This window comes from Filicampus tigris, chromosome 16 (genome assembly GCF_054856515.1).
Source record: "Filicampus tigris isolate MCC_2025a chromosome 16, RoL_Ftig_1.0, whole genome shotgun sequence".
NCBI lineage: Eukaryota > Metazoa > Chordata > Actinopteri > Syngnathiformes > Syngnathidae > Filicampus > Filicampus tigris.
In genome coordinates, this window is record NC_141232.1 from 10468396 (window position 1) to 10490895 (window position 22500).

A 22500-nucleotide genomic window follows, 5' to 3' on the forward strand; every position below is an offset into this window, starting at 1 on the left:
ATGCAGATTGCTGGAATGAGGAAATGTGTCCCACAAGATTTGCGTCTCATCTTCACAATTCCTGAAAAACTTTATTGGGTCGCCGATTGTGATCCAAACTTATTTTATCGAGCATCCAACGGGCACATATTTTCTATGGGTAGATGTCTTTAAATCATGTCTATTCTAGAAAATTGTCTGCTGTGTTATATATCAGTAGTTTATGTACAATATGGCAATGTACAGTTAAGTGCAATGCTTGTTGTATTTTGGAAAGTTTGTGTCCCTGGGAGGAAATTTCATACTCAACTTCCAGGATTACCTTATCATAGTAAGAGCTGCGATCCATGGGGGAGTCTTTCGGGAGCTGGTGTTGAGAGCCGGGATTCTTCCCCATTACTCCACTGAAATCCATTGTGTCCATGCGCTTGTCTTGCACCATGCCTGTGCCAGTTTTCATGGAATCATCAGGAGAGTCTCGCTATAATTTGAGAATCACAAGAAGAAAAGAGAATTAATTAGGATGACTCAAGAATTATGATGGGTCCTTAAGAAAAACATATTGGGTGCCAGCTTGATCATAAATTTACACTTTACTTTTTACACCAAGTACCACTTCAAAAAATACTTATTAGCAGGCATCGCCCAACAGTCGTCAACATAATTTGTCAATGGATCCGCTAAAAAACAACTGTACCATGACTGCACTTTGAAGGTATACAAAGGCCACGACTGGCATACGGATATCGGACTGCCATTTTGTGTTACGTTGGCCTTTGTAAGGGTTAGGCTCTTTCTAAGCAACACCTTTCTCGATGCACGTGGCAATTACACAGGCATGTCCCCGAGGGCCGGCTACCGTCTCCGTGGGCTAAGCATAATTCAATCAGGAACCTGTCAAACTCCTGGGCAGCCATGACTGGAGGTCCCCCGGCCACTGTATGTGACTGACTCTTGAGCAGCGTGACTTTGTTGTTGTTGTTAATTACGATCTCGATATGTACCTGCGCTACAGTGATCGTTCAAGTGCAGAAGAGAACTGTAGTTATATCTGTAACTTTGGTTTTTACATCACAGGTTTGCATCAGAGCTATCACGCCACTACTGTATGCATGGTCCAAACTTTTACCAAAGCCAACCGGGTGAGGATTGATGCTTGCTGGCCCTCATTAGGAAACACGAGACGGCACCACTTTTGCAACAGCTTGAAAAGCAAAACAATCACAAGCAGAGTATTTGGCCTGAGGTTGCGCTTACATAAATGACTGCAAATGTTTGTACATCATTGGTAAGTGTTTTTGTTTGTAGGCAACCGCGGCGTGACAAAGAAATCTCACCGGCAACACCCGTGGACGAATACTTACAGAAAAGCTCAAGTTGTTGAACTGGTTCATGAAGGGTTTCATCCATGGCTCGTCTGGTTTGTTGACTGGTTTATTCATCTAAAAACAAATAGCAGTCAACTAAATTCATTACAGCAATTGAAATGAGTCACAACGTTGCACTGTGAACAAATTACACATTTTAAACTGCTTTACTGGTGCACCGTGCTGGTATATAAGAAGACACAAACCTTGCAGGATCCCTTATGCTTGTAGTTCCAGGTGTTTTGGTCATGTGATCTGTTGTCCTGTTGGTTGTTAGTCCACATGCCAATCTCTACCTCCTCTTCTTGGTCCCAACTGTTACCCAAGGAGTCATCACCACGCCATGTGTCCATTGGTTTGGAACCAAGACCTAACAAGGGGTGAATGTGGGGAGGGCGGGGGCGGGGTGGAAACACTAAATATTAAACTAGTGAGCTTTTTAAATGAAGCGCTCAAGGAATATACGGCCACAATTAGCAGATAACTTGCTGTTACACTAACCAGACTTATGACGACCTCCCCAACCAGATGTAGGCTCTCTATTATCCCGGGCGGGTTCATTCCAGCTAGAGCGAGTGTCAACTGGCTTGCCCCAGGCAGACGTCCCATTGTCCACTGTCACAGGCGGAGCAGAAGTGGGTTCACCCCATGTTGAGGACTCTTTCTGCTGGGGATAAGGCTCACCCCAACCTAATGGAGAGCACAATTTAAGATGTCATTCAAAGCCCTCTAATATCTTTAAAAAGTGAAACATGAAAACAAGTCTGGCCAGTGTACACTGCAACAGTGGTCAGAATGGTCATCATACAACATTCAGAACATATCTTATGCCACTGAGCCCTCAAAAACAAGCATCAGAATATGTTTGCTGTCATACGTGAGGCTAATGGTCTTCATTTATGAGGGTTTGTGTTACAGTTGACCGACAGGCCCTGGTTGACTCTCCCACCAAATGATGAGTTTGGGGAGATGCCAAGGATACCTCTCAGTAAAAATAGGCCAGATCCCAGGGTGGCCAAGTCTCCAGTATCCCATATGTAACAAGGCAAGCACACAAGCTAGCACAAATTGACGGTCACAATGCTTCTAGAAATGCATGCAAATATAGATGCACCATCTTTAAGACATATGCAACAACCGAACTGCAAGCAAAAGGCAAAAACACCCAACATTTTCAGAAGTCCATTTCCAAAATTTTGGCAGCTTGCGTCCCTAAACCTTGAAAGATGTATGCTCCAAATAACAATTGAAAGTTACACCCACTACCTAATATTTTTTCTTTGCTCAGAATCCTTAACTTAGAGCAGTTATAACCTAATTTCCCACCATTAACAAATCTATCTTCATCAAATTTATTCACGTTTCCTCCTCATAGTAGCTGCCTAGGTGGCCCCAAATCTCCTCATTATCCACGTTGCTGCTCCAGTTAGCTCACTCGACAGAGTCCTTGTGTAACCCTGACAGCCCCTCCCTTAACTTTCCCCAGCTTTTTCACACAGACCGTTCCCACTTGCACATAAGCCAACCTAGTCAACTGCACGTCTCTAAACCCCAACAAAAGTCTGGGTTTCTATTGCAAGCGCAATTGGCAAGCAAGAGAGAAAGGGCGGAAGAGAGGCTAATAAAAGGGGGAAGTGTGGGGGGGAGCAGGGTATTGAACGATGCTCTTAGCATTCTTAAGGGATGACTCAACCACATTCGCAAAAAAATGTTGCCGCAAAGACAATGGCTGTATATATTTGCTGCCTCCGGGCTTCCCAACAAACTCTATAGATTGGAGTGTTTGTATGTAAACCTTATTGTAACAGTAAGAAACTTATAACAGAATGATTAAAAGGGAGACATACCTTTCTATCATTACAGGCGTACAGACAAGGCTTGTGCTTACATGTCCATATTAGCTTCATTTCACAGCTAGTTTTACATCCCCACTTCTGGCTGTCAGTATTGTCTATACTTGTACTCAAAGCGCAAACTGTATCTAAAAGTTAACACTGTATGCACTTGGAATGATGCAATTGAGTTAAGTTGTGAAGATGAAACTAATGTAGCAACACAACTGAAGAATAATGTTGGCATCTACGGTACATGAGGCATATCCTGGCCACAGCACAAACATACCTGTTATCACAACATTGAATACATTTTAACAAAAGCAAAACATTTTTAAAGTTTGACAATTTAACATCAAACAAAAAAATATTAACTTTCACATAAATATGTAGCAGCAAAATTGCCACTAAAGGTTCAGATTCCATAGAAAATTAACCTATACCCTGACTATGAAAAACAAAATAAACCAAAAACTTATTTTGGCAAGATTCAGCTCCAGGCTCCTTTCTCAACATTTGTAAATCAACGTGAAAATGATTCCGGTAATTTAATCTGTTTCTTAACAAGACTTTTCTCTTCCATGTTGTGTGCAAAGAGAAACATTTACTGTCGAGTGTCTCCGTTTCAAATGCTGAAATAATTTGGTCACTTTGGTTTCAACAGCCTTTAAAAGACAGTCCGTGGCAGACTGTTTTTGATTATCCTCTGACATTACGAACCCAAATCAATTCCAAATGCCTGACGAAGCTGTCCCTCTTTAGTAAATTAGCTCCTCTCTGCATCAGCAAGGAAGGTGCTAAGGAGAGAGAAAAGGTTGCTTTTATCGATTAAACCGCCCGGCTCAGATAACTATTACGCCTCAACCAACTGATGTAAGGCAATACGTTGTGATTTCAAATTCACTTGAATGCACTCTGTCAGATTCCTACATCGAAGGTTAATCCTGCAGAAAAAGAAAAACGTCCAGTGCAGTGTTAAACTGACATGCTGCAGTGCCCTCCCCCTGCCAACTTTCAGTCACAAGACAGGTAGACCCTCATACTTGGAACCATTGGGCATGGACATTTCTTATAATGTACTTGAAATGAATTCCTTGATTTCCAATATTATCTAGATCGGAGTACAAATGTAAAAGTTATGTTCCTTGTGCTGAACAACGTCTCCAAAAGGACAAGAACTACAACCAAATACTGTAGGGAAGATCAAATGTCTGATTTTAGTGTATTTAAGTCAAGTTACATATTTATTCAGTGAACTTACCTGAACCTCCACCTTTGTCTTGTCCATGAGGCTGCATGGCTTGTGAATGATGTGTCGAGCTATGTGATGGGTGAGATTGATGTTGAGAAGATGGGCCCATACTGTCCTGGTCCGGCTGCCCGGTTCTGTTCCACATGTTGACAGCTCCGCCATGGTATTTCACTATAGTAGGAAGGGAGATCAAAATAGCAGTTGAAAGTGAAACTCCTCCTGAAAGTTTCACAATGACCATCACTGGCACAATTACTTCAAATCAAACCTTACTTTGGGTGCCCTTACCAGGATCTCCCCAAGCTGCAGTTCCATCATCAATCTCCATCCGTCGACGAACAGATTCTGGAGAAGGCTCCTCCCACCCAGTTGCAGCTTCATTCTTTTGACCTACTGTGGGCATGGGACCTCCCAACCAGCCTGACGACAGAATCAAAGCAAACCACCAATCAAGTCATTGTACTTCATTAAAGCTTTAAAAACGCATACACAGCATACAAGTGAGTAATAATTGACTAGTGTGCGATAACAAAAGAGCAAACTGGAGGTGGTTCCTGGAGATACATTAGCCCACACCTGTGTCATCATTACTGTGCAGTCATGTTACTGAAGCGGGTGCCAATTTGTGCCAAGATCATTAAAGGTACATCATAACTAAACATTAACACATTTGCTTACCTGTAGGCTTGTTGTTGGCTCTCGACATGTTGGAGTCGGGACCTTTGCCCCACTCGTTGGAAGTATAGGAGGTTTTAGAATTGGAGTCGCCCCAGTTCTGGGAACCCTGGTTGTTTTTCACTGACTCTCCCCAACCCTGGCTCTTATTTTGATGGTTGGGTTTGGAGTCGCCCCAGTTGGATCCTGGGTTTTGCGTACTCTGGTCTGGAGTGTTTGACCCCCCACTTCCTCCCCAGGTGTTACTGCCGCTAGTATTGGTTCGCCCTGGCTCACTCCAGCATCCAGAACCTGATCGGTCGCTGTCGCTGTCCCAGCCCACTGACCCAGCACTTTTGTGGGGATCTCCCCAGTGGTTGTTAGACACAGCTCTGGAACTGTCCCCAGCGGTACCCCAGCCTTCATCCTCATTGCCACTGCTGGAACCCCAGCCCTGCTGCTGTTTGGGCACATTAGTCCATGTATTGGATCTGGAAGGGGCGAATGAAGGTGTTTGACACGTATTTGACCATGTACAAAATGTAAAACCAGCATTCAGTTTTAGTAGCCAGTCAAGAATTAAAAAAAAAAATTCTAACGCAACTTCTGTTAATATTATTTCAAACATTGCCACTCACCTGTCCTCTTTGCTGATGTTGTTGCCACCTTTGTAACTAGATCCATTATCCCAGCCACCTCCACTTGCTGGGCCTTTGTTATCCCACCCAGAGGTTGATCTTGGCTCTCCCCAACCAGAGCTCCCTGTATCTGGGCCCACACAACCTGGGCCATCACCCCAACCTGATAATATAAAAGATAAAAAAAAAAAATCAATTCAATACAATTCTTTGGTTGCTGCCTTTACAAGTACCAGTAATACAGTTTCCCTCTAAACGTGATGCATGTTCTTATGCATACTTTCACACATACCTGTACCTCCAGAGCTCTGGGTAGGTGCTGTCTGTGTGGGTGCTGCTGTTCCCCAGCCAGAGCGTTGTTTTCTTTCCTCTCCTCTGAGAGCCAGTTGCTGCTTGTTGGTGGAACTAACATCCCAAGCGGTATTCTGTCGTATGGGTGTTTGTCCCCATCCGGTATTAGATAGAACCCTTGGGTCCACATCAGTTCGGCTCTGAAATGATGAAATGTACGGTGGCGTATTGTTGACTTTTCTTCGATTCCCACCTTTTGACAGGACATTCTCTCGGTCCGAGCTGGACTGGCCTCCGGAGCTCTCGGCGCTTCCCTCACTTCCTCCTGAGCGGCCCCAGCCTCCTGAGACACCTGCCAGGCTTGCGCTACCAGGCCCTCCACCTCCCATGCCCATGGCATCGTCCTCCAGGCTCTTCCAGCCATTGTTAGCAGCACTTCCTTTATGACTTTCAGCATCCGAATGGTTGTTCCCATGGGTTGTTCCCCACTCTCCATTTGACAGCTTGTTAGACGTGGAGGAGGAGGAGGATGAGGAGGAGGATGCGCTGCTTCCCCAAGGCCGAGGTACCCCGAAGGAAGAGCTCATGGTAGTTTGGTTCACAGTCCCTGGCATTTGTCCTGTAGAGTCTACCATTTGATTTGTACTGACACCCCAGGGGTTGTTGCTCTGACTCAGATTTGGGTTACTGGCAGGCCCCTGATCCCAGCGCGAACCCCCAGTGTTGTGGTGGTTATTACTTTTTACAGCAGCAGTAGAGGACATTTGGGAATTCCCAGCCTGCATTAAGGCAGGGGTTTGTGGGTTCACAGTGTCTGAATTTGGGGGACCCTTATCTCCAGAGAAGGTAGATGCATCCCAAGGCGTACCAAAGGTTCCGGGACCACCCATCTCTCCGTTGGGGTGCTGCGGGATAGATGAAGGGTTTCCATTGGCTAGCAGACCACCACTCCCTACTCCTCCAATTGAGCCCCAGGAACATTCCCCGCTCAGTTGAGGTGAGGCAATAGAGTTTGGTGGAATAGAGGTCATTGTTGTGTTAGTAGTAGTAGTAGTAGTAGAAGAAGTAGTAGTAGTATTCATCGTCATAGTGTTATTTGGTCCATGGGAGTCAGTGTTAAGGTTGGCAGGCTGCAGGCCACCATTTCCACTGTTGCTGCTTCCTAACACATTGCTGCTTGATGTACCATTATTCACCTCCATGTCTTCCATCATACTGCTTTTGTCGGGAGCTGCCATGCTACCCCATCCCATCAAGGGGCCCTGTTGGGGTGCTAAACCCATTTTTGAATTCATGCCCTGAGGCTGTAGAGGCTGTTGGCCCTGGGAGATTGGGCTCAGGGTTGAATTTTGTGGCCAGGCACCATGGTTGGCATTTGGGGGTATGGTATTTGGAGTCAGTCCTCCAATTAAGCAAGTGGTGCTTTCGCTGGAAGCCATCATGGTGTTGCATGACTGAGTCCCCCAAACACTGCTGTTATTAACAAGCTTGTTGTGGTTGCCCATGTTATTGCTGCCAATACTGCTGGACCCGGCCACAGAGAAGTGAGGGTGTCCAGTCATGTTGCTATTTCCATTTTTTGCACCACAAATGGTTCCAGCTCCTCCGCCATTAACCTGACGACTATTGCCATTGCTGTCTCCGTTCATAGAAACGCCAACCATCATATCAGAGGAAGGAGTGAATGCTGAAGAAGACTCAGTGGAAGAAGCACTTGCTGACATCATCCCAGTTGTCACAGCAATCGCGGCAAAGTTATTCTCGGAGCCAGTCGACGGGCTCGAGTCTGCATCCATGCATTCTGACGCCAACTCGGGGTCTGACCCTGACCCACAGCCGGAGGAGGAAGAGGAGGAGGAACAAGAGAAAGAAGACGATGAAGGGGGCCAGGCAGAAGAATTAGTTGAGGAGGGGTTGTTGGCTTTATCTGTGCTTCCGTCCACTAGGACCTTTCCCCAGTTGCTGTTGCTGTCACCACTGCAGGGAGAGCCAGAAGACCAGGGAGAGGGCTCATACTGCGAGTCCAAGCCGGGGTGTTCCAGACCTTGAGGCAAACAAAAGACAGAAGCCAAGTGTTAGGTACTTTCATAAAGTAATACTTATGTCATCATTGGCTCAACCTATTGTCAACAAAAGGACGGTGGGTGTGGTTGTAAACGGTCTCCTATTCACCAAAAATACATTTTCATTTCCTCCAACAAGTCACCTGTGCAAATGTTCTGAGAAAAGTGCCAGGTCTCAGCATTGACTAATCTGTCACTATTTTGTCGCTACAGTGAGAACTAAAAGCATGCACCAGCCATAATTAATCAATCAAGCACAAGCACAGCAAAAAGCTCAATGGGCGCAGTAATCAAAATTAGTTAGGAGAGTAATTGGGGTAAAAATGGTCAAGGACAATAGGTGACAGATTTGGTGACAAATTGACTGACTCAATTTGAAAAATGAATATTTTTTTCATAAAGACTTCATCACAGAATATTTGACTCAGCATGTTTAAAACATAATTCTGCTTTCACTTCTACAAATCTGTGAGAGTATCATAAGCATGCATTTTGTAAAGTTCTTTGTATTTTTCTAGATTCTTACATTTCAAGACTACCCCAAACCAAGTGGCTGGCAGCCACTTACAGCTGAAATCACAAGTTCAAATTGACTAAATAGACGTTTTCTCATTCTGAAATAAGGCCAAATTTCTCCTGTTTTGGGTAAATTAGATTTACCAACAATTATATTTACAAAATGCAAGAATGAGAGAACATTTTTTAGACAGTTTGTCATTTCTTTGTCATAAGTTTACACACTATACGTCTCATAGATGTGTTCCAAATGCTTGCAGTGACCTTTAATGTGTTCCAACTACAATTCAACTCCCCCTCATTCAACCCTCACATTCGCCAATATGTCATGAGAGAAATGCATCCAGTCAAGGCGTGGGGAGACGACTGGCTTGCAAATAGGCACAATAAAAGAAAGAAAGAGGAATTGAGAAGAAGAAAGGGAATGTGTCGTCACCTGTTTGATTAGGGGAGTGGCTGACGGAATCCCGAATGGGAGCCATGCCTGGAAAGAGAGACGGGGGGGAGAGAGGAAAGGCTGTCAAACTGTTAGATCTTTACCTGAGAACAAAAAAAAAAACTGGAAGATGGAGTATGAAAAGAAGAGTGATAGAACAGAATAAACAAGTAAATAAAAGAACAAAAACTAGAAGGGCTCAAATGAAGAAGAGAAGAGCATTAAATGGGCCGATTCAACTAAATGCAGAACCCAAAACACGAGGTTGCAGATTCAAACCAAAATAATTACCACGATATGAGTATTAGAATACAATATTAGCTACACTTCCCATTAGTTGCAATAACTGACTTAGTTCAATGTAGCTTTTAATCCATGTCACTGTTTTGTCCTTGAGCACCAGCTCAAAATTTGTATAAAAGCTTGGCTGGGAGTCAAGATAAAGGGAAAAAATTCCGGTTTGTAATTATTCAAGGCTTGGGGTGTGGTTTAGATGTGGTAAAAGCTAAAAGACAAGTTATAAACTACCATAGCAGCAAAGAATGTTTAACTCTGAGGGGTTTTCCTGGCTCAGATTGAGGCAGAGGTGGTATTATTTTGCCCAATATTATATATCATAAGAACCCTGGTTTGCAAATTACTTGTTCCAAACCAAAATGTTTGTTAATCAAAACAATTTTCTCCACCGCCAGAGAATTAGAATGAATTTGATCCAGCACCACAAGAAAGTCGCCTACACGGACAGTTCATATACACCCCCGACTCACCCAAGAGCCTGCTGCCAAGCTGCCGGACGACATGCCCACAACACAGCTCTGGTGGCTGAGGGCTAATTTAGAAAAAAACATTTTTAATTTAAAAAAAAAAAAAAAAAAAACGCATCTGTATATGAAACGTGACGTACATAGTGACAGATCTTCATGCTGTGAGAGTTTGCGAACTGAAGCAATATTTTTTTGTCAGAATTTTCTTTCATGAATTGGTTTGAGAACCAAGGTTCGAATGTATTTGCGGGGTAAATTTAAACGAAATGAAAAACTAAATTAAATCACTGTTTCCCCATTTAAAAAGAATCGATTTTATAAGATTCAAATGGAGACTCAAGATGACCTTTTTTCTTTTATTCTTTAAAACTTACCTGTGAGGGCAGCACGCGGCTGCAGCCCGTGGATGGGATTGAGGGCCTCCCCGGGTTGAAAGGAGAACTGTTTTTCTCTGGTTCCCAGGTTGACGAGGGATAGTGGGACTTCGTTAACAAGTAGAGCCTCAAGGGTCTGGGGTGAAGAGGCCGGGTTCTTCAGAGTGGGCAACTGGATGATCAGGCCCCCTTGGCATCGCTGAGAACTTGATGAACACTGAATGTGCGTTTGTGTGTGTTTATTTGGGAAAGTGGATGCTGTTTGGATATAGGACTTTGTCTTGTCCTGAGGATAAACACAAAGAACGAAAAAAAGAAAGGTCAGGTATATTTGCAGGCAACTTAGATCAGAACCATTAACGCATACATCTTAATTTTACGACTAATTTTAATGCTTCCAATCTACATATATGGCCTACCGTGATACAGAAAATCTGGCAAAAAAAAAAAACACCTTCAAATTAGATTTAAATTGTACAATTAAATTATTTAGCAACATTCTGCTCAACCCTATCATTTCATTTTCTACTCTGGGGAACCCCGTTTTCCGATTGGCTGACAAGTTTCAGTTAAAAATATCCACCATTTGCTCATACAGACCAAAATTCGGAGTCAAAATTACCATGATCTTTCATATGCTGACACTTGCCCTAAAAACTCATTTAAATAGCATAAATGAAAGATTAGTGCGAAGAGCAGTATGGGCAATTTTTGGGGACATTTATTTATTGATGGAGAATTTTATAGAAACATTTGAAGTGCTCATGTAATGTTCTTTTAGAAACTTTCACAAAGATGGCGGCCACTTGTCACATTGTTACCATAAATCTCTGCCAACTGTTTACATTTGAAAATGATCACTTCTGCAATATTCCGAGAAAATCACAATGTCCCATCACCGGTGAGCTACTTTTTAGAACAGGCCAGCGGGCTACTCATGTGGGTCCTCTGAGGCCACAACATTGGGTACCCCTTGTTTAAATTTTTAACGGACAAATACTAAACTGGTTAACCTCTCCTCATAATTGTATGACAATTACTAATTTCTCTGGGAGGGGCTGTTTTGAAAATTCACGCAAGCATCACAGAATAGATTGGCTGGGACTTTGAGGTACCGCTACAGTCCAAGCGTCAACAATCATCGGGTAGAATCCCTGTGCGCTGTCTTATAACATAGCTGAATTTGAGAGACCACTGTCTGAACGTGTCAATTTTGCAAACATCGACCAGTGGACATTACCGCACACCTTTGAAAGCCACCAAAAAGGGAAAATACGAATCAACAAGTGTGAACACAGGTAGCCTTCAGTCAAAGTGGACAAGTGTATTTGACAGTTACAAGTGCGTGTACAACTCTACTGACCTTTCCAAAGAGGTTAGAAAGTGGTTCAGATCGTCCTGCCTACTGCAGCAGTACACAGGTCTATTTATAAACTTTTGAGTTCAAAAAGCAAACACTTGTTTCAATAGTCAATAAAAGAAGCAAACAAATCCGCCCATGTGTGGACAATGGACAAGCGCCCGCATGTAATGAAGCTTAAATGCGTTAAAAGGTTTGTGAGAATTAATTTCTATATCGGTCATTGCCTTAATCTACCACTTATCACTAGTACGAAAGAGCTATTACTGCACTGAAGCCATCTACATTGGTTTGCCACGCAAAAAAAGAGAATGATTAAAAACAGCGGGCAATAAGACAGACCCTGGCACACTGACAAGGCACACTGACGTCTGCTCCATCTTTAGTTATTCTCGGCTCACTATCTGAAGCCCTCGGCATACGGCCAGCCTCAAGAATTTAGCCGTACACAGGTCGCTTGGCCATGCTTCATGAACAATCAGGAGACAAACAGAACAGAATTATTTCTGGAACCACACTCGTAATAAACAAAATAGAGAAGGTACAGCCTCCAACAACTGTACACACAACATTAAAGAACTGGTCCATTCCACTGAACCCAAGTTGTTTACATCTCTAAGTCTTGACTCACAAGCATCTGATTATAAATGGCTACAAGCATTGAAGTACACGCAAATTAAGACATTTAAAATATGATATAAAGTAGCCTCTCCTCTCTCATCATACAAGACATTCTGGTCTTAAAATGTTCATTACAATGCTTTTTTTTTTTTTTTTTTTCCTGCAGCTTCCCTTCAAGTACTGTTTTCACATGGGCCCCAAACGTTGGCAGCACCACGACGGCTGCGATCATCTTACAGACAGAGGAGGTTGGGACAGGGGACCGACAAAGATACACTGGGGAGCAAAATGTTAACAAAAGAATAGGAACAATTAAAAAGACCAAAGTAAGGAGGGGGAGGGGAAAGAGAAACGGAATGTGGAAAGAGGAGTGACAAAGAGGCATGTTTGAGGTTGATGTGAGTGGAATGCAGCTGCAGTTTCTAACATGTATGAAAAAGCAAAGGGGTCAGCCAGCTCAAGAGTCCCGTGTGAATTCAGTACTACTTGTACTCAATGCACTTTTCACCGCAACTTGTCCAAATACCGCTAACTGCTCCTGTAAATGCGGTAGGACAATGACACTTTGCTGCTTCTTACCAATTAAAACAATTCAGTCATGTATGACTTAACAAGGCATTGGAGGCGATTCCTCAAGTAATTGATGGAGATGTCAACCAAGTCTTGTTTGACACCGTTGAGGGGGTATTCATTTGAGAATGTTTAATGAACATCCTGTCTTTAAAAACTACTCAATTCCTCCTAGATAAATAACACCTCTCAATTTTTTAATCCCAATTATACATGCAAACATTAACTTGGAAGGCCTCTGGATTCATTTAAATGTGTGGAGTTGTTGCTGAACAACCAGGTATCAAACCACTGACCTCTACCTGCTGGAGACTGAATAATGGGAGAAATCTGCATGTGACTCATAAGCATAACCTCAAGGTAGTGCATTTGCACATTGCTGTGTGTTTGTCAGAAGCTTCACACCCCTCCCATACGTAGAAATGTTATCTGCTCCTAACCACACACACACACGCACACACGCGCGCACGCACATACACGACCACGAACTTATGACGTTAATGCTTGACGGTCTTCAGTCTTTCAACTTGTGAAAGTGAGCTAGAGGGTTCAGGAAAAAGACAGTTGTTGCTTGCACACTCAGAAGAGGAACATTGTGTCAACAGTGGCCCGTGCGGTCATCTTGCCAAGACAAGCCTGTAGGACTTGCGTGTTAAGAAATGTTGCCATACCAACAGAGTTCTTCCCTAACAACAGCTCTGTCACTATCCTGGGAAACCTTTTTGATATTGAGGATATTCACAGGCATTTTATACCCAATTTTGATAAAGTCTTGTTCTTCATTTGATGAGTGTAGCTTGTGGTGATTACAAATAGCGCTAATAGTTTTGATTAACTCTGCAGCTCATGTCACAGAGTACTTTACATCAAAGCAATTGCAATTCAACCACGGTGGAACCTCAAGAAGAGCATAATCTGTTCTTTGTGTTACGTTCCTGATTGTTCTTTTTATAGTTGCTGTAATACTAGTGTGGCTCAAACTACAAAACGACATTCCTTGTGGGATCTGTTATACTTGGCCAATGAAGATAAGTCTGATTCTTTGTTGGTTAACTTCAAAGTATGGATCCAAGTTGAGAAAAAACACTGTACCATTGACAAAGCAAGTAAACGTTGGTGAGGTGTCATTAATGCCGCCATCACCTACATTACCTTCTGCACGTGGCGAAAACCTTGCCGGATGTTCTATATTTGCTTAACATTCAGTTCTGCTCATACTCCACCTCAGAGCTACATTAGCGACAATATCACATGCATACCAATAAACTTGACTCTTTAAGTGTAGCCTGATGATTATTAAGCTAGTTTACTGAGATTTGTTGTCTGTCACAGCATCTCACAACGTAGGACGGGCAGAAAGACATGAAAAGGACAGAGTGCCTGAAACATGCTAGAAAAGTCAAGGCCAGAGATGGAGACTATCACACTTTCTGCCTGTACACACGCCATTGTTGTAAGTAACACGAGTAGGCTCGTCTTAAAAGGAGCCAGTGGAAAGTGGAACAGCAATTGAAACAGAAAAACAGCACTACGTCACAATGCTAAAGTACACCACTGACAAAAGACTGCGCCATTCTGCGTTCATATTTCCACTGAAATAGTGACGACTGTCCTCTGGAACTTGCCCAGTTAATTTGTTTTCCTAAACAATACAGAACTGTTCTGCTACTTAACACAAGGTGAAATGATGTTGGCTGAGATATACACAATTAATGACAAAGGCAACAATTACAACAAAAACACCAGCACCAAAGGAAGAGCAAATTGAATATTTTGTCAAACCATTATTCTAAAATAGGGGTGGGTCATATGGCTGAAAGGGTATCACGATAAGTATTTCATATCACCCGATATGGATAATTTTTTTTTTTTACCTAATCCTAATAAGAAAAAGTTTTAAAGGGGTTAAAGAAACTACAATAAAGCAATCCAGAGAAAAAAAAATCCATTCAAAATATCTGGTAGAAAAACTAATTTCTAAGGAATGTACACTGTTGCTGTGTACAATGTAATGTTTACATCCACGCTACCCAACAGTGCCATAAATGCATATTTGTGGATAATGTAAAGATGCTGCCGCAAAGCAGTAGCGTTGTTGCACTTCCATTAACTTTCATTCACTGTTCACATAAGTGTAACACCTCCAAAAAAAAAAAATCACAAACTAATATTGTCTGGGAGTGCATTCATTTTAGTTGACCCACCATCTTACAAATCTCATCTCACACCATCCTGTAGCCTTGGCCTGCACCCTGCAGTCGGAATAGGTTTTTCTTCACTTTGTTTTAAAATCATTTTCCATTGATGACCAGTCTATCGTGATGCATACCGATATTGAATCATCGCCCAGCCCAATTCTAAAATGTCAGTTAAATAATCAAATATATAAAACAATCAATATCATGGTATCATCTCCTAACCTTTTGTCCAGTCCTGTACAGTCTTATCTTCCTTCTTTGTCACACACTGCGTTTCTCGCTTTCATCCATCCACAGTGTGTCCTACTATGGGTGGGTTTCCTGTGGGGGGCAGTAAGAAAAAGCTTGAATTACAGTGCTCAACAGCAAGACAAGCAAAATATCTGATGCTTACAACTGAACAAAAAGTAGCCAATACCAAAAGAGAAATGCAAACGAATTCTAGTCAACTGACTACACACAAATCAATAAGCTGATTCCTCCTCTGTATCATGTATTGATACTGAAAAAAAAACAAAAAAAAAAGATGTTAAGATATTAGTCTCTTTTGATCACGTGTCTATCGCGCTGTGTAACACACATTTTTCCAACTGGACATTCCTTTCCAAGATAATTTCCTCTGTTACCTGCAGGTGCACCATTTAACCTACAGGAGAAAGATGCAGGCTTTTGTTTATTATAACAAAAGACCTGACTTAGTGATATAATTGAATGTACAAAATTTCACCACAATATCACTGAATCGTTCATAGAGTCATAGAGGCGCCAAATAGTAGGTGAAAAGGTGCAAAGTCATTCATGAAGGATTTGTGTGGCAGTCTAAAGTGGGACTGGAGACAGCAGAAGCTCCGTGTGTTAGTGTTCAAACAAAACAGATTTGATCATACTCAGTCATCATGTCTGTCGGAATCATTCATGTGGTCCCATGCGGCCATTTGTTGACTTCAACATGTATATAGACAATTATGTCCACAAACATGAAGTTAATTCAGCCATTCCTGCTGCAACAACAATCAAGAGCAAGATGCTTTCCAGAGGCCAGATTTGGAGCAGCCAGAGATTGGGTCATGTTAACTTGAAATATCCAGTGGCCTCTCTTTCTCTCGCTCGTTCTGTTTTTTGGTTTCATATGCAAAGCAAGTGGTTGGTGAGGAGATACTGTCCACTAGCAACCATTGTTACAATTCTATAAATCAATGCAGCATTTAGTGTATACATATTTTTCTTTTGATAAAACAAAAAAAGTCATCTTGTATACATATGATTTTTTTTTTTTTAAATAACGAATAATTATGTCTGTGATTAAAATGTTTCATTTTAATCATATATTGCTCAAAAACAAACCTTTTGGGACCATGACATGTTTCACTCAGACAACCCTTTCTTGAGTAACAACTTGTCAAGAAAACGTAACACTAACAGAATAAATCTCATACAAAAACTAACGAAAAACTTAAGTGTTCATCGTAGCGTGTTTTAACTAAAGCATTCCAAAACAAAATGTTAATTTCCCCTGTAATCTGTTTCACATTTCTGCACAGAAAGAAAAACACATTCACTTCTATTTACAAAGCGTAGCTCTGGCATCCCTTCCGTGACTGCGAGTGTAAACAAGAATGGCGGCTGCATTGAACAGCAAACCAGCATTCATAATGACAAACGGGTGAAGAATAATCTAGGAGTGGTGACTAAGTGCTGCAATCTGAAAACTCCACATTTATCATCGCTCCATCATGAGCCATTACAGCGGTTTGATCAAATGTAAATGCAGCCACCCGCTCCCTGTGGTTCCCACACCTCCCCCTGCTCCTCGTAGCTTCGCTCCTTCCCAACCATCAAGTACTTCAGCAGATGGCTCTGGGTTCAACAACAACAGCAGAGCATGGTGGGAGCCTCCTGGAGAGAACACACACTAATACAGACAGCATCTGTTTATGAATTGGCTGACAATCGCCCATCCCCCGACAACTACAGCTGACATAGGGAAGCAGGTACCAAGACTGGCAAAAATCAAAGCGGAATAAAGAATAGGCAGACAGGCTAAAGCGAGAGAGGCACACAAGGTCGGCGTAGCTGCTATTGGAAATGTGTTTTATGGTTTGAGTTTTCAAATTCTAGAGCCAGATGGTAAGAAAACAAAAAATATTATTGATGGTACCAAACCACAGCTAGTTATCAACCTGCATCTACAGACAACCGCGACAAGCTAATTTTTCTATTGTAATAAACAAGCACTTTGTCAAGTATCCTATCTATATACATTCAACAGGGCAATAAAGCCAGCAACTGCAAAATGATCTACAGTAGCTGTTAACACAATGCTCCCATTTACAACACGCCCAGGAGCCACATCATCAGACAGCATTCACATTCCAAAAATATCTTTTCACTAAATATGGTCTTTGTTCCATTTTAAATGCATGAAACTATCTGGACAGTTTATTCCATTATTCAGCACATACTTTACTCTCCATTGTGATTGAGGAAAAAAAAGGGATGATGAAGACAACGGGGTGCAGCAGAAAAATCAAAGAACAACATTGTTGTAAAAGGTCAAAACCACTTATGCGCACAATTTATTTATTTTAAATTAACCAGAACTACGTGTTACAGAAGAATAAAGCGTGTTATATATCAGCAACTTTTGTACGGCAAGTATGTCATGAATGGATGAACACAGCTTAAGGCATTGTGTTTCTTCATAAAATAAATTTCATACTGCAGTATAAGTTAAACCATAGTAGATATTGTGGTAGGCCTGTATACTTTGGTAGCCAATTTCAATAGCAGAGATGAGGTTTTCCATGCTAAATTAAATCGAGAGACCACTGATAAATCTTTTGCAGCAGTCTTTTAGCTCCTTGACAGTGATGTCTAAAAACGGGAGTCGCCCAGAAATATTTTTTTGTCAGATGTAATTGACCACAAACAAAAAGGTTTAGGTGGTTAAATGTAATACATAAGACAAATAACACTGTAAACTTAACACTGGAAAAGATGGAGCCAAGGTGTCACCCAGACGCCACTTCAATATAATTCATTTGTAACGATGAGGTGAAAAACGCCTTTGCGACATGTGACTAAGCCCGGCGCTATTTAAAAAAAAAAAAAAAAACACTGCCTGTGACTGATGCATTAATGACCCAAGGGACCCCAAAAACCCTCAAGCAATCTCCAGCGACTGCAACAACAATCAACCAACAAGGAAATGCCCCCGTAAAGTTTTTTCGGTTTTTTTTTAATGATCATAACTTCAGAGAAAACAATGACATTTATGACTGACAACGCCTGCTGACAAAAGCTATTATCAGTCACACAATTATAAACTATTTTGGGTTTATGACGAGGTAAAAATCAGACATCTGATGCTGCCTAGTCAAACACTGTAGGCGTTTGTTTTTGTAAATAATATTGAGTCATCCAGTGAAGCCAAGTTTAAAAGGGGATCATGTATTGATTCTATTTGTAGCCTGGAGGAAGTGTTAATCCTCACACCAAAATGCAAGATGTGCACCCAAACATGACCCACAGACATCAAAGGCAACCCCGAAACGCACAAGGGTTTCTTTCACCCTGTTGGAAGAACAAAAGCCGGGGATGGTCGCGTGGCTACTTTGCATGCAGCACACTACATCATTTGCATCAATTTGCATTAGTATGTTCTCATCGCGGCTTAACACCAGAACCCCCTTTTCAGTAAAGCCATCACTCAATTAAAAGGGATGAAGTAAGTTATCTTTTCTATACAAGCAGTCCTACAGAGAAGGCTTTGTATGGATGACATACTGGGTTTCCCACCAGTCTCCATCACCACCCAGTGGGGTCGTTTCAGGTCATGCTAATTTTGCACTTTTGGTTGGAAAAGAGAACATGCTTGCACTAGAGGTGCAACGATTATCGACAATTAAACAATTATTTTATATAATCAATCATTTAGAGAATTTACTGTAAATTAATTTAAGGGGATAGAAATTAAAGCATGTTTTTTAAATTTGATTCACTGCCAAAATAATAAACAGATTAATATATTATCAAAATACTTGTTAGCGTCCATAGTTTGCTCCTTGCAAGAGGAGAGTGGTGCAATCTGCCAAAAACGCCATCCGTAAACTTAAAGATTTTATGTTGGCAACAACTTTGCCTCTGATGTAATGTATTCCGAAGATTCTCAATTGAAAATTTTGTTCGTGATGTTCAAGTACTTATGTCCAGCATTCGTGTTTTAGTGCCATGCCAGTGGGGACAAGATGGCCAGTAGCCATGTGGATGACTGAGCAGAAGTGCTCTGGTTACCAACATTTAGCTCTGCTAATAGTTTTATACTGCTGAGGTTTTCCATTTTGTCGTGACTCTCAGCCAGAGACCAGCATCACAAAACAGATTGCATTCAACTTTGGAGGTTGTATCCAAAGACTTGTGTCCAGTTACAAATTGCCTACTTGGTTCACTGAAATCTACATTTTCTTACCGGAATGAGCATCTACACACGTGACAGTAAACAACTATTCATTTGACAAGCTAGGAACTCCTACTTGACTCACAAAAGCTTATCGCATCTCCAAGTGCATAATCAAAGACACATAATACCACAAAGTTCACTGCCAAGGAGGGATTCACCGAGATCTAAAGGCATTAAGTATCAGTACTTGGCGTCAGTGAGCATTCAAATGTAAGTCCTTGTCCAAAAAACAAGTGTTAATAGTGCATCCCTATTTCCAAGTTAACTACTTGGAGAAAATTTGTTTTGTTTTTTCAGTTGGAATGCATCCAATTTACACAGGTGTCTGAAGACTCATAACCCCTTTAGGTGTGGTTTTACTGCATGCAAGAGGCAATGATCGACTAGCATAACAGCTCTGTTGCAGCGCCAAAAGAATTCAGAGTTGCGCAGTGTTAAATTTTAAAATGTGCACTGACGATATTCTCAAGTCAAATAACCCAGCATATCGAAAAGAAAGGGCAAACAATGGTCGGACGTTGTGGAGCCATCATGAGTACATAAGTAAGTACTTCACCTTGCTACCGACTATGACAAACAAAGCATTTTCGTATATTACGCAATCTCACCAAATCTTAGTGGTACATTAAATTACTGTTCAAAATAGTAGCACAGTAGAATAGAAGTACACTTGGACAACTGTTCAGTCTTGTGATTGGTTGTGAATTCCCTGTAAAATAGAGAAGGTTCACACTCATTGTGTAAAAATAAGCAAATGAGCACAAACAGCAAAATACGATATCCATGGTATATTTTAGTCAAAGAAAAACAAAAGCCTTACAAAACTCCAGAATCATGCATTAAGTCAGTACTCTAGGGACATCAGTTCAGCAATAATTAAATTTGCATGTACTCAATGTCTCACTTTTGGGACATTTTGCATCATTGGTGACGTGAAACCACCGACCACATTTTGTACATGACAGCAGCATACCTCCATAGAGCTCAGTTAAGTGTGAATCAAAAGGATCAATTAAGCCTTTGTTTTACCTCTTTGGTTTGGCAATGTTGATTTTTTTTTTGTGCAAATGTTTGAAGGCGTGCCCTCAAAGTTAGAAGAGTATACACAAGAAGCTATGGCCCTAGTGGTTAATGTTTATTACTTGTGACAATGAACTCATTCAGAACCAGAAGTTTTCAGACCCTCTGTGAAAAGACAAATGTCATTGGGATAGAATGAGTTAAGAATAACTTGAGGTTCATCGTTGACACCATTTTGCATCATCTTTAGAGTGTTTGAGTTAAAATGGAATATTGACTGAATTGATTTTGTCAATTGTGGGAATGTTGAATAAAACTAAAAGTAAAATGTTATTTAAAACATTGTATTGCCAATTGTTTTTTTTTTTTAATCCAAGCAAAATCAGAGGTTAACCAACTTCCCAGATTGTGTTTGACTTCCACTGGAGCATTTTTTACAACATTACCAACAACAAACAACTGACTAGATCCAGCAGGTTGCTGGTCAGAATAAAAACATCCAGGGCGGGAAATTGCACATGCAGGTGATTGACAAGCTGCCTTTTTCTAACTTCTTTGTGTGGCTGCGTGTGGACAAAGTGTCCAGAGACAATAAGCTCAACACAAACATCTCTGCACACACAAAACACCAGGACCGTGGCTTCTCATTGAGCGATTTAAAACAGCAAAGCTTACTCAGCACAATGCGCCCGAGACCAAACCAGACCCTCCAATTCAATTCAAACGGAACTGCATGTGCTTGCATAAGCTTCAGCTGCCCATCCACTGTGCGCACACCGACTCCATGCTAGCACTCACAAACAGCTACAAATGGTAAATGCTCTTTCACTTGTATATCCACCTATGAAGGCACTCAAAGCACTTCACACTGACATCACATCTACCTGCTGATGGCGCAGCATCAGGAGCAACTGGGGGTTTAGTATCTTGCTCAAGGACACTTTGACATGGTCGCAACAGCCAGGGATTGAACCCACAACCTCTGGGTTGGGAAACGACCACTCTACCACTGAGCCATGTTGCCACATGTAAATGTAATTAAAAGATGCATCGCTATTTATGAGGAATGCTTGAAATGATAAAACTAATCAATCAAGCTTTGCCCACATTAGATAAGAGTAGGAAAAATGTTTCGCAATTTAGCATTGACAATTTGTCTAGCATACCCGATTCTGATTACACTGGGGAACAATTTGAAAAAAAAGTGTTAGAGTTAGATTTTATGCTGATTAAAACTAAAATTGGCATGCCGATTCCAAAATTGCAGTTTTTCTTTCTCCACATTTTACCCTGCAGATTAGCAAAATTCCACTGATTAGCTGTAGTAAGACTATAGTAAAAAGAACTGATTTGTAGATGACAATTCAGACTCAACAGCTGCGTGGCAACTTGTTTGTGCAGTCAAATTGAGACGATGCGGTGAGAGGTGTGTGCAGCTCCCAATAGGTTAGTACTATCAATATCTGCAAACAGAAAACTACCATAGTAAGTATGAGGTAGTGTTGGCTTTTCTCTTAAACTTGTTAAGTGTTTTACTTACATAACATGCACATTTATTTCACATTCTTTTAAAAAAACGTGGACACTATAGCTCAAAAACTTGACGTGAGAGAAGAGATCTGTCTTGGATTCCAAACCCTAAAATTTGTTAAAAACAGCTGTCAGACCTAACTCAACAAAAATTGGGTTCCCCAGTGTTGTAATTCCTTTGGGGAAATTCCACTGCAGGAGATCCTCAAAGTAAGAGTCCTGCAATTCCTCTCAAAAAGAGTTCTTTCAATCCAAAATGCTGACTTTCGAGCATGGGTCCATGAACAAGGTTCTACGTTGACAGTGGCCCGGGGCTACTACTTGAATCAGTCCAGAAATTTCTACATGGATGGATGGTTATTAAATATACTTAAATTTATATGGGCCAATCCATCAAATCAATGTCAATTGCTTTTTGTAACACTCAAAATGTGTAGTGGTCAATCCCAGACATGTTTTGTTTTTACGTCGTACGTACTGAAACTGAAACTCTTCGTGGGATTTTAGCATAAAACTAGCATATACATGAACTTTAGCGATGACATTCATACTAATAGAATGCTTAACGTTAAGCAC

At 41.4% G+C, this 22500-nt stretch overlaps 1 protein-coding gene across 10 annotated transcripts in view; it reads right to left on the reverse strand.

Annotated features, from left to right (window-relative positions):
- LOC147134669 (trinucleotide repeat-containing gene 6A protein-like) overlaps window positions 1-22500 on the reverse strand; it is a 32386-nt gene that overhangs the window by 7617 nt on the left and 2269 nt on the right. For 3 of the 10 annotated variants that reach the window (XM_086055700.1, XM_086055706.1, XM_086055699.1), the window contains 12 exons: window positions 15138-15236; window positions 10167-10452; window positions 9029-9076; window positions 6015-8057; window positions 5723-5885; window positions 5109-5575; window positions 4704-4850; window positions 4440-4601; window positions 1848-2036; window positions 1553-1716; window positions 1344-1421; window positions 302-460 (listed from right to left, as the gene is read on the reverse strand). In XM_086055700.1, the coding sequence (XP_085911826.1) occupies window positions 302-460; window positions 1344-1421; window positions 1553-1716; window positions 1848-2036; window positions 4440-4601; window positions 4704-4850; window positions 5109-5575; window positions 5723-5885; window positions 6015-8057; window positions 9029-9074 (3618 nt within the window). In that variant the 5' untranslated portion in view covers window positions 9075-9076; window positions 10167-10452; window positions 15138-15236. The remainder of the gene's footprint in view (window positions 1-301; window positions 461-1343; window positions 1422-1552; window positions 1717-1847; window positions 2037-4439; window positions 4602-4703; window positions 4851-5108; window positions 5576-5722; window positions 5886-6014; window positions 8058-9028; window positions 9077-10166; window positions 10453-15137; window positions 15237-22500) is intronic. The other 7 variants (XM_086055708.1, XM_086055704.1, XM_086055703.1 and 4 more) reach the window with 5 other exon arrangements.